This window comes from Neopelma chrysocephalum, unplaced genomic scaffold (genome assembly GCF_003984885.1).
Source record: "Neopelma chrysocephalum unplaced genomic scaffold, ASM398488v2 Primary Assembly neopelma1_22b, whole genome shotgun sequence".
Taxonomy (NCBI): Eukaryota; Metazoa; Chordata; class Aves; order Passeriformes; family Pipridae; genus Neopelma; species Neopelma chrysocephalum.
The window spans coordinates 15,901,942-15,914,945 of record NW_020897690.1 but is presented as its reverse complement, the minus strand read 5'-3'; the positions used below and the strand labels follow the sequence as shown (position 1 = coordinate 15,914,945).

Here is a 13,004-nt window from a genome sequence, read left to right as displayed (position 1 = left end):
AATTAGACAAATTAGATAATTCTTTAGCTTTCCTGCATTAATCTCCAAATATGTGGAAAGGAAGTTTAATCCCACTGGTAAATATGGTGAATGTAGATGGGAAAAGCACTGGCAGGTGTAAAACTAAACCCGCAGGGGTAAAGCTGGATGTTAAAGGGCAGAGCTCCTGTATTATGAAAAAGCACGTCCCAGACAGCAACACAACCTTAAAACTACCAGGCTGCAAAGAGGGTTCTCCCAAGTAACAAGTGACAGGACCAGAGGAAATGGCCTCAAGCTGCACCAGGGGAGCTTTAGACTGGATATTACGAAAAATGGCTTCACTGAAAGGCTGGTCAGGCATTGGAACAGGCTGTTAGGGAAACAGTGGAGTCACTATCCCTGGAAATGTTGAAAACACGTGTAGATGCGGCACTGAAGGGATACGGGTTAGTGGCGGGCTCGGCAGTGCCGGGTTAATGGTTGGACTCAGCCGGGAAGGGGCGGCCTATGGTTCGAACCCCCGGCCCGGCGCCGCGTCACCCAGGATGGTACCTGGATTGGTTGTCTGGGCAAGATGGGCGGCAGAAGGAGGAGGTGATACAGGAGGAGGAGGAGCAGCCCGAGGAAAGGGAGGAGGCCCCGTGCCCCGCCAGGCCCTTCAGGGCGCATCGTTCCCGGCCGTGGATCTGCAGCGGGGAAGGCGGCGGCGGGGCTTTCCAAGCCGCAGTGCCAAGCTCTGCATTTCTGGCGAAAGCGGGGAAGGGAAGGCAGGGGAGGGGAGGCTTTCACATCCTCAAACCCCAGGGAAACATCTGCTGCTGCTGTCGCCGCAGCGCCATCCAAAATCATCCCGCCGCTGAGACCAGTTACTTAATCCCAATCCATCGCCGCTCCAGGGGCAGCTCCTTTGAAACAGCCAGGCCTGCGGCAGTGCGGAGTGCACCCGGCCAGAGACATAGGGAACTGGCCTCGTACTCCTGGCAGTTGTTCCTGAAAAAAAGCAACCAAGGAAGTTTCCACTGCAAAACCAAAGAACTTCGCTGATCCAGTCACTGTCATGAGCACCTACAGCTCTGCTGCTCCATCTACATTGCGGTGCTGCAAGAGAGCAATCGAAGTGTCTGGAATCCCAGGACACTTGCATGTTCCTGTGGCATACGAGTATTTAATGTGTAGTAGTGTAGAGAAGGGATTTTTTGAAGGGGGGGGAAGACACGAGGAGTTTTCTGGGAAGCAAATAAAGTCTGACAGGAAAATGTCACTTTATTGAAAGATTCAGTATGTTGTTACTGTGCCAGAGACGGAAACTAGCTGTTTCTTGTCAAAGAAGCAAAAAAGACTGCTCCACAGGAATCCTAAAACAGACATCCTAAAGACAGACATCTAGCAAAGAGGATTAGCTTGGACACGTGACAAATTCATCCATGTGCTTCTTTAAAAGCACAGATCACTTCAGATCTTACAGCAGAAATAATTCAGCCTTCCTCGGCAAATTTACTTCCCAGGATAAACTGGACAGAATCCCTGTAAACAAAATCTAACGTAAAGTTTAAATTGCATTTCACTCTACAAAATGAATGCAACAAAAAATGAGTCATCCTTGCAATGTCTTCCATCCTATGCTTTACCTGGTTCCCATGTCTTTACCTCTCCTGTCATCTCTTTCTAAAGCTTTCCAGGAGGAGGTAAGAAGGTATGGAGGAAAAAGTCAATCTGCAACACTGAATGTAATTTCTAGTGTAAAACTGATTATATTTGGTATGGAGATTACAGAGTGTCAGTAAATATAGACACCAGTATGGCATTTTAAAGGCTTGTTACTGACAGAAGTCAAATTTTGGAAGTTTCATTTCACTCAGGTAAATGTACAACTGTGATAGAAAGCAGGATGTATCAGACAGAGTTCTGTGTCTTCAGAGTGTTGTCTTAGCCTTACACTCCCCATACGGCATATAAAATATCCTCAGCTGTCATTTTTTACACATTTTAATTCTTGTGATCTAGATATGAAATCAACCTTGATAAAGAAGGAAGGTGTGTTTATTTATTTCTTTATTCTGCTCCATCAGCAAACTACTCAAAAAAACCCCCCACCATGATTCTGCATCACAGAACACATCTTTTTATTGCTATAAACCCGTACTGTAATAAATTTTAGGCTCATTTCTAATTTTGTGTTAATCAGAAGCAAGTTAGGATTTCAGAGAAGTTACATCTGTGTGAGACTAAAATAAATGAGGGAGTTATCAGATTCTCTGCCCCAATTTCTCCTGACAAGGCCATAAAATAAAGGCCCCCATAATCTGAATTAAGCTGTCCAAATAAACATAGTTTGATTTTTCTGAAGAGCCAGACCTTTGCAGTTGGTACTGAACTCATTCGGAGAGGACCTCTATAAATAAGACTGCTTTTGTTTAGAGTTCTAGATACATACTATCAACCTTGGAATCAGGAAATGAGTGCTGCTTATTCTGAGCTGAGACATTAATGGATTTGTCAACCTGATAGAACAACTGGCAAAGCTCTGGAGATAACTGAGCTGCATGGAAAACTCTGATGTTAATGTGTTTTACTTATTCTAAATAATAATTGTAAGTTTTCTGGATTTGCATTTCTCTGTGGTTGTGTTTGATAAATTTTTTGTGCTAAATCTGTGTTTCAATTTAATTAATGTTTGTGATTTCTATAGCAACAGAATAGTTTATTTTAAAATTCTTCAATGAAAACACCATATAATTGTCAGTGAGACTGAAAACTTCTTCATTTTGTCTCTACTAAATGAGTCAGTAACATCTAGTGCCATTGCAATTTGCTATGTATGTCCCTTGAAGGACTGGGTTACAGTGGTACTCGTGAACCACGTTTCACACCAGGAGACATTTCATTGTAAGGTTTTTTCCATCATTACCAAGAAACAGAAAAATTGTGCGCGTTCAATGGCTCTGTTCTTTTTGTACCATACTTGATAAATCTCTTTTCAGGAAAGAATTCAGTACTTAAACGACTGCCATGCTTTTCTATGCACTGATATTCTGGAGAATGACCTCTAGTTTTACAGTGATTTGTTAGCTGGAACTTCAGAAACTTGAAGAAACAGGGGCAAGTTGCATCTTTTAAGTTTACTGCCACATAAGGATGATAGGAGAGAATGACTATTTTCTGATGGACCTGAAAGGCCATTGAAAGTGCCTTTGAAAAGTCTGCCTTACCAGTTGAAAGAGTTTACAAGATGATCACCAACAGTATCCAAGAGTGTTAAAGAAGATGTACATGCCTGTTGTGAGGGGTCTTGAGAGCAATCATGGCTTTTCCAGCTTTGAAGAGAAAAACAGTAATTCTTTCCTTAAATTTTATCTACTCACCCCTCCCGTAGGGGTGAATTACCCTTTATTCCCACACCAGGATGTTATGCCTTTAATAGATCCCTGCTCAGGTTCTGTGAGTCCAGTAGCAGATGCTGAACAGCAGCCCAGTGTTGGAAGAGCTATTGAATCCCTGGTAGACTACAGTTATATGAAACCTCACCAGTGGTCCCCATAGGAGGCCTCCAGGAGGAAACCAGCCAGAACAGACAGTGGGAGTCAGGGCATGATTCAGAGGTAAAGCAAATTACTATTTTTATTACTTAAACACCAAAGAAATTGGTGATGCTTAACAAATAAATGAGTTTCTGAACTCCATTCCCCAGGGTCCTAAAGGAACAAGCTTAAAAAACATATTTGCCCTCGATATTTGAACTGGATATAAAAACTGCAGTAGTGTTTGTATGTTTCATTGTCCCTGCTGTAGCAAAGAGGTACTAGCCAGCAAATTCTAATGGGAATTCGAATGCTAAAAAAGAAAAAAATCTTCGAAGGTAATTAATGTTTTTTAAAAATCTATTTATGTAAATTGTGAAGCTACATACCATAGTTCTAACGAGCACCTACTTTACTACAAACCAAAATAATAAGTCAATCCAGAGTTGGGAAATCCCCTGGATATTTCTGTGTCTTTTTGTATTTCCTGACAAGTTGCGGTGCAGCACATTTAAAGACCTATTTCAGTGCCTAGCTGATCAGAGAACAGAAGTTCTTCAGGACTGGCATCACATGTTAGTCAAAGTACATATTACTCTCTTATTTTATATCAATGTCTTACACATAAAGTTGAGTCTGATCATTTCATATTGATTACAGCATCAAAATGGAAATTTACCACTTATAACATGAAGCAAAATTGGGTTGATGGTTTCAGAATTGTCTTATAAAAATTGTGGAAAGCAGAAATATCTGCCTAGGGCTTCTAAAGATAGACATAATCAGCAATAAGCAATATGATTGAAGTCAATTTCAGTGATTTTCGTAGAGAGATGCTCATTACAGCTAGAACAAAATTTTATGGTGTCTCATGCTACATGTTCATAGATGAGGGGAGACATTTCATAGAACATGGCAAAGAAATGTAAATAAGCTCCTTGTTCCATTTTATTATGCAGTAGTGCAGTTACTTACTGCACAGTTAGAGATGCTAAAATCTCTAAGTGTCATAAATTCAGACAGTGGTTTTGGTTCCTTGTTTCTGTCTTCAAACTTTGCATTTTAAATCTCATTATGTTTACTGTAGTCATATAACAGAAGCCTAAAGAACGTAAGAAACCACAAAGGATAAAAAATAGACTACATGATTTTCCTTTTTTTTTTCTTGCCCATCCCATGTAATTTTTACTCTTATTTCTCAGTTACTGTATTCTTCATTAACATACGAAATTAGACCTCAGACATCAGTCAGAACTGTTCAGCTGTTTTTTTCTGCAAAAGTGAAGGGGAAAGAATATTTGAGATATGCAGTTCTATCTGACCATTAAGTATTGCAATGCAGATAAAAGCAGATAGAGACAGAGATATACTGTGTCAGATAGGGACACATCTGAAATGAACACTGACAAAATCTGAAACTGAATGTCATCAAGTCAGTAATCCAGGTTACAGTCAAGAAAGTGGTCTGAAATGGAGAGTAGTTCCAGAAAGCAGATAGAAACTGTCTGTTGGCTTTCTGGTGACTTTTTTTTTTTGGGTAAAGTTCACTATTAGAGTGAAATGCCTACTCCACTGAAGCTGTCAGAAAAAATCAAATTTAACCCTTGGATTAACCTTGAAACAGGCATGGTCCAGTATAAATTTCTTAAGGAAAGTTGTGTAAGTGTTCTTCCAAACACAGTATGCATTTACTAGTTTTCCTGTGATGCTGAGATATTAACTACAAATGAGTAAATATAGATATAAAAGGTAGATTATTTTTTAGCTACTATTTTTAATAAGACTGCATAAATGAATTCCAGATTTTAGCTATATAATTCAGGGCCCAACTACCAACCTGCAGGCACTTTGTGTGATGTAAGTTGCTAATCTTTCTAGATGTGAGTCCCAAGACATTCCACAGCTAAGTTGTTTGGGGAAGTTGTGCTGAAAGAGAGATCAGTCAGGCACTTTGCAAGCAAATTCTACAGTCACTTTCTCCACTGTGTCTGGGATGAATGTAAAAAATGGAGACAGAAGCAGTCTTTGATACGGATGAGCTGCGGTTTATAAAACATCTGCAGCAGACAGGAGCTTCTCTGTTGTGAGAAGATGTAGTGCTATGGCTTTGGCAGTCAACAACTTTGAACTTCCCTAGCAGGCTCTTGCACCTGCTGAGCAAAGCAAACTCAGGGAAGCTCTGTAACAGCAAAGCAAATGCAAGAAACTGACAATGAAGGTTGTTCTAAGACTGGAGAATCAAAGCCTGCCAGAGAAAGAGACAGCCGAAGAACTATCCTTCATGTGTTTTGAGTCAGTATAGGGAAGGTGCTCAATGCTGGAAGACAAGGTCTTGACAGTGTTTGCCTGTAGAGTCCCCTTCTCTCACTCATATGACAACAGAATTTTCTACCCTTTTCTCTGTGGTCTCAAGTTTTCTTTGCAGTGTTTGAGAGGACCTCAGAATTTGACCATGCAGGTATATTTGTAGCTGGGAACCTGGTGACAAAGCCCCCATATCCAATTTGCATGTTTTATTCTATTTGTAGGGCTTAACACAGAGGTGGGCATGGGGATGGCAGAATGAACCAGGTTGTTTGACAAGTCTGATAAGGAGCAGAGATGACTTCTTGCCCCTGCTGGAAGCTAACACATCTGTCTGTCCAGGCCATGAGACAGCTGAGTTGCTCAGGCAAACCCAGTGCACATGTGTGTTACTGGGCACAGTCAGGCATACAATGGGAGAGACAGGAGAGACAGGTACCTCTGCAGGGTGGAAGAAAAATGCTATAGGTAGATAGAAAATGCTATCATGTTTTCTTGAATGTTACTCTTTCAAAGGAATGTAGACATGGACGGTGAGAGTCGCTTGCAGGGAGAGACCAAGAGAGAAATTCAGACCTGATGTTAAGTTGCCCTGTGTTCTCAAGAACTGAATGAGAGAAGTATTACAGTAAGAGAAGCAGTTCATTTATAAAGAAAACATGCTTACGAAATTTACTGAAGTTCCAGTATCTGAGGAGATTAAAAGGCGAGATTCTCCCTGATGAACTGGTTCATTTAGCATACATGCCAACCTAATTATTTACCACAGTATTTTACCAAATTCACATGAGCACTGCATCATTCCAAGAGCAAAACCTTGACTTGTAACCACCTGTCTTTTAGGACCACATAAATATTCTATCAGAATGTTCTGTCTGGTGAGAAAAAAGTGATTGATCTATTTTGTCTTTAACAGTGTAAGCTGAAGCTCTTGAACCTGTCATATTCCTTTGTATATGTACAAAGTCCCTGGATTGTTTCTACTTTCTACATATTTTATTACCCCAAGCAGTCCCTCTCTCTTTTTCTGAAACGAGTTGTAGATGTTTCCTTGGCTTGTGGGTGTCTCCAGCCTTTTACCAGTAAACTAGAAATCAGAATCTATTATCTCCTCTTTGTAAGAATATCCCAATCTGATTATGAGCATAGCCAAAAGGAGAGAGATGACACATTTCTATCTTATTTCCATTTTTTGCCTTCACATATGTACTAGAGCTGTCATTTATTGTGTGCTGCAAGTTCAGCAGATGCTTGTTTTCATCTTGGGACATGCCAAGCACACTGGGCAGTTCACCTCTGTGGTTTTTTTTCTTGTGGACCATTTTAATAAATAATTAGAATTTTGGAGCATGCAGTATATTGTTCAGCTGCCTCCACCAGCTGTCTTATGAATAATGTACATATTTTTGGTTTCACTTCTATCCGAACAGCGGCTGTGCTGGTGCAGTATATTTTGAAGACATTGACAATGCCAGTGTAGACTTAATCCCACTTAACCATGTGCAAACTTCAAAGTCTCGCTACACAAGTACTGCACAGCATGTTTTGTTTATCAGCATGATTTTGATACTGCCTCTTGAGTTCTTGCTACTTGGAGAAGGGGGGAAAAACAGTTAAAAATCTGATCTTGATGAAAGGAATGGAAAAATTTGGGGTAACGTTCTTTATTCTTTTTAATAACTTGATTCGGGGGTGAACTTTGAGAATCCTTTTTAATAATTGAGTCAATAGTAAATGGCCTAGAGTGGTAACTCCCTCAAGTGGTCAGTTTAGGTCTGTAAAAGTCTAAAGGACCATCCAACACAGATATATAAAAATACTCAAGGAAGCTGATACAAAATGACCAGAGAGATGTCTACTGAGATGACAGTATAACAGATTTTATCCATCTACTTGTCTCACGGTAAGCTGAAATGCAACCTGTTTTGATTAAGTATGAATTTGTCATAGAACATTAAGGCCTGATTCTTTATTGTATCACATTAATGTTATAGCTTCAGGGAAATTATGCTCCTAAGACCACACATCATGCTTTTCAACCAGAAATGTTGATTTGGTGTTTTTTTGTCATCCAGGAATTGCTCTGTGGCCCGGGTGACTCTGCCATCCATCTTGTACAAAATGGTCATAAGGAGTTGACATTAACAGATCATCAGACCAAAAGCTACCCCAGGTGTGCCCATCCTGGGAAGTAAAAGCTGCCTGTGGTAACACCAGTGCAATATACTGTCATGGTATAACGCACTCTTCACGATCAGCAGGCTCTGACCTAGGCTGGGATGGAAATCAGAGTATCTCTCCTGCTGTTAATCTTGCTAGACTAATTGCACAACCAAGTTTTAGGAACTCAGCAGGCTCTTTTCCATTTTTCTGAGCTGAGAAGGTTCAGCACATCTGCTGGATCATACCTCAAAACACATTCGTGATTCGTAATGATGCTGAGAGTACCTAACACAGACATTCCTGTAAATGCCCAGCAGCTGGAAGTAGATTTGTGTTACATTCAAGGTTCAGCTGAGTAGGACATGGAAGAGAAGGTTTTGAATGTAGTATCCACCACGAATTTCTTCTGATACATTTTGAATAGAGTCCTTACTTCTAAAAAAATTATGTTTATTTTCAAACTTTCATACTTTGGATGCTTTCTGTTCTTTAGTCTTAATGAACAGGTCTGTTGTGTAGAAATACCTGTGCCATTGTTTGATGGGTAGTATGACTTGAATATTCCCATGTTAAAAGTGTATGACTTTTAACTTTAGTCACTAGATGGCCTTTGAGTGTGCAAAAGCTCCCTGAATGCTGTTAGGAACACCATACATTTAGCTAGATGATGAACTTCGAAATTTGAAGGTTTTCACTTTAAACCTTTCCCAAACCTGTCTTTAGTAGCTTGAGCTGATATTAAGCATTAATTTGCAAACTTTTGAGTAAGTAAAATGAAAAAGGTAACAGCTTAATGGTAAGAACTAAAAACAATAAAACAAAAGAGGAAAGAGACTTTCTGTTTACCTAATCAGAATTTTTCTTTGCATCAGTCTCTCCTGTGTGTCCTTGCAGTGGTCTTGCACAATTCACTGTTGTGAGGAAACTACAGAAGGGTTATTTCACTTGGAAAGCAGAGGGATGGAAGCTGTAAAAATATTGTCCTCTCTGTTGTGAAGATGCAGTGCTGGATCTTATTTGCTTATGTTAGAGTATGTGCTAAACATTTCTTGTTGTTGTGAGCTGCCTTGTAAGTAGCTAGAATTTCTGAACTTTGCCTTAAGTCTGTTCATTTATGTTTCTTACGTGGCATTCAAGGTGAATGTGTATCCATAAATGCTGTCACACATGTGGTAAACAGTCCATCATTCTTCAGACAGCCTTACTCATTACAGCAGTAGGTTCACAGGCAAAGTAAGGCGCTAAGCATTGTAAGGTGGTCAAATTTGACCCATATTACTGCAGCCAAGCCTATTAATGCCAGGCTTTTATGACATAATGCCGCATTCCAATCATTTTATTTCACCTTCTGCACAAGTCATCTGGTTTCTCATAGCCCGCATCTAATTTTTCTGCTTGAATTAAAACATGAAATAGTATAAAATGATTACGCAGAAATGAATGTGCTTTAAAAGTACAGCACATAGAGAATACAACATAGTGCTGAACAGAGGTCTGAGTTGTAATGAAATTGCAGAGCTGCTAACCCTTACTTCTGCTACATTGTATTGCTCTTGCTGTGGAGCTTTGAGGAAAAGAAGCTGATGTGCACACACTGCTGCAGGCAGACATCCTGTCTGGAACTATTTGCAGCATATGGTACTGTGGTGGATTCAAGCAACTAGTTCTGTATTACCTTCTCTGGTATGCTGCATCTTATTTTTCTGGTTTTTAGTGAATGAGGCTGTAGGTTTCATTGATTTCTGGCAACCAGCAAGATCTCTGAGAGTTAAAAGATTCTAACATGTCAAAGCTGTGAAAAACTCAATTCCACCTGGAAAATTCGATCAAGTGTTTCATATTTATTCTCTGTCTATGACTTTCAGACATCAAGGTTGCTATGATTCTCAGCAAAAGAAAGAAGAAAATCAGAAGGCATAAAACTGTTGCCTATAATTTGTTTTTCCCACTTTGTGTGTTTGTCAGTAGTTCTGGAAGGAGGTGAAAAGATATAAGGCTGCTAAACTCCCGCCAAAATCCTTCTAAAGTTAGGTTTATGCTTTGAATTTAGAAGCCTAAATATGGTTTGTAAATGTAAAGTATAAAAATCTCTTTGTAGATAAGTCACTTTCACTCTCATGGACCAGCAGCTGCACTTCCTGCCTGTAGCCCTCAGGCAGCAGTATTGGTGCTCAGGCATTACTCTGGAGTGAGACACTATTCTTCCCCAGACCATGCAAGAAAGTGGTTGCCAAGATTCAAATTATTAGCAAAGCTGCAAGTAGCTAAGAGTCATCTGTCATGTAACTGCAGAGACAAACAGGAAGAGTGGTGAACCTGGGCATGTTTTGTATGTTAGCCTTGCACCCACCCTCTCTTCCTTTTGGCAGAACAGGAAACCATCTTCTGTTTTTCTTCTTTTTTCTTAAGGAATTAGAAAAAAGATAAAAGTCTTGACTTGTGCTGTAGATCAGCCTAAAAGCACCTAATATAAGATCTTCACAATAATGTGAAGAGCTGCTGTGCATATATCCAGCACTCTACATAATAATCTGAAGTCCTTTACTGTGCAATTTGGAAGCTTTACAGATGGAAATCCAGGTGCAGTGTGATAAAGTGGTTTACAAAATCCCATTCGGAATCTGTAGCACAGTTAGGAATGAGAATTCATATAACTTGAGCCCAAGTCTCTGCTGTTTTTTAACTGAACTCCAATCTTGAAGCTTTTAAAATGGTGCTTTGCTGAAACTTGGTTTTAAATAATATTAATTAGCACAAAATGATGACCATAGTTCTTAAAAGTTAGGCTGAGACATAAGTGAAGACTTGGGAATTTTAGTTATGTTTTATCAAGTTGTTCTCAGTGGTTTAGACATGGAATAGCTGTGGGAGCATTCAGCATGCATAAAAAGCCATGTCATAGGTGTTGTGATTCATCTAGAAGTGCTTAATTTATGAATCTGAACTTAGTAATCATAATTATGTTTGTGAACTGGTAGCAGTCTAGGATGATCAGTGGGAATTTCCCTAAGTGAGCTGTGGCTTTTCAGGTCAGATGCTTCATCTTTGCACTTGACCGAAAATCCTGGATCATAATTCAGTTCTTCTCATTCTTTTCCAGGCTTACATTAAAACCTGTCTTAGGGGAAAGGCATCAGTGACATAATCTCTTGAAGTCTGTTCCAGCCCTGGAATGTAGCATCTTTCTTAATATCCATGTTTTGTATATGCATTCTTGAATTTGTTTTAAAATTAACATGTTCCTCTCTTTCATCCTTGGTTATGTTGCAATGTATGCCTAAAAGCTGGAATCTTCTGTCCTTTCTTTGCCAAGGGTAACATAGAAATCAGGGTTTTTGTAAAGATGCAGTCAAAAAATTAGGAAGTTGTTGTGAAAGAGCACTCTGAAAATCTCTTTCTGATGCAGTCCTTTTTCACCAACAGATCTCCAAAAATCTTTTCTAAAACTTACAATCTCATTGGAAAGAGTGTAATCACTTTTACACTTTTGAGATTACACTTTTAGACTTTTAAGGGTACAATCTCATTTTACAGAGTTTTCACTGAATGGACTACATTTTCAGAGCACAGGTGTTGCAGGCTTGAATATCATCATTTTATGCCGCTAAATAGCAAGGTGCCAAACTGAATGCATTGATGCTTTTTTGTGTTTTCATCATATGTTGCTTTTTTTACATTTACTGAACAATTGTCCAGTGGCTCAAATGTCTTTTGCTGTATTTTGAAATGTACCAATTTTTTTTGTGCGTGTTTTCTTTTTCTTGTTTTTTTTTTCCTACTTTCTCTACTTCTCTGCCAACTTTAACCTCCCTCTTTCTTTTCTTTCAAACTCATGAAGTGTAAATTTCATTGGAATCAGTGAGTTGAAGGTATCTGCTTAGCATGATTTCCTGAACAGACAGGATTGAGTATCTGTTCATATATTTTGCAAAACTGCAACCTCTGTGATTTCTTTTACAAGATTTTAAACTCTGAATTGATTGTGTCTGTTTTCCTTGGTTATTTTTGTTTCTTACTGGTTTGATTATTAAGTATTTGCTTATAATATTTATTTAATTGTGGAAGATGAATACTGCATTTGGTTTTGTATGTCACATAACTAACCATATACTAGGTAGATAAGCAACTGAGTGCTAACAAGTATGTTTCGTGCAGCCAGACAGGCTTTCAAAAATAGCTCAGCAACCACACATGAAAACCAGAATTCTGAAAGAGTGCACGTTGATCACTAAGCTCCTGTGAAAACCTGGCCACAAACACCACAATCTGATCTCCTGCATGTAACTGCTGCTCCAACCCAAATGTGTATCAAGGAAGAGCAGAACAGTCCGAATTCTGGAGAAGCACTGTATTTTCATCTCCCTTGGGCAAGTTATACAGGGGAGGAAACTTTGCAGCACAGCTACAGTGACTTCCAGGAAGACTGACTGATAAATCCTTTGGGCACTTTTGAGACGTTCCGTGTTATTAAAAAGTGAAAATAAGTAATGACCCAATTAATTGTTTGTTACTAACAACTACTTTGAAAAATTCTCTTTCTTATTCAGAAATGTATTTTGAACTTAATAATTTTTCAAATCGTAGAGAAAGTGCTTTTGCTGCCTCATATGTATTTCCAACATAATCATCTACTGTTCTTTTTTACTTTAAAATCTTTACATATATATACATATATATATAATTTTGTATAATTCCCCTCCACTCCAAGCCACCAGCTTTTTTTCTTTGTTGACCTCTTCTCCAAGCAGCTGCTGAAACAAGGTTATGTTCTATGTGGTATTTTAGTTCTGCAGGTGTTTTAAGGGTCAATGGAAAAAAAGCCTCCCACGCTGGTGATGGGGATTTCCTCTGTAGTATTCATGGGTAGGGCTCTGGTATGTTAGGCGTAAATAATTCCTCTCCTTGGTATGGTTAGAGCTCACTTGCATCTTTACTGAGCTGGCTGTACTTGTTGCAGTAATAATGTAGCACACTTAGTACATTCCAGCATGTGCAGCAACAGTTCATATCAATCAAGTGTTATGTCTGAGTTGTGCT

At 39.2% G+C, this 13,004-nt stretch overlaps 1 protein-coding gene across 1 annotated transcript in view; it reads left to right on the top strand.

Moving 5' to 3' along the window:
• The first annotated feature begins 489 nt into the window (after nucleotides 1-489).
• The window catches only part of SPATA48 (spermatogenesis associated 48), a 23,301-nt gene continuing 10,786 nt past the window's right edge, over nucleotides 490-13,004 (top strand). The window contains 5 exon segments of the mRNA XM_027682834.1: nucleotides 490-912; nucleotides 3,202-3,508; nucleotides 3,511-3,581; nucleotides 6,321-6,337; nucleotides 7,235-7,342. Coding sequence (XP_027538635.1) covers nucleotides 490-912; nucleotides 3,202-3,508; nucleotides 3,511-3,581; nucleotides 6,321-6,337; nucleotides 7,235-7,342 — 926 coding nt within the window.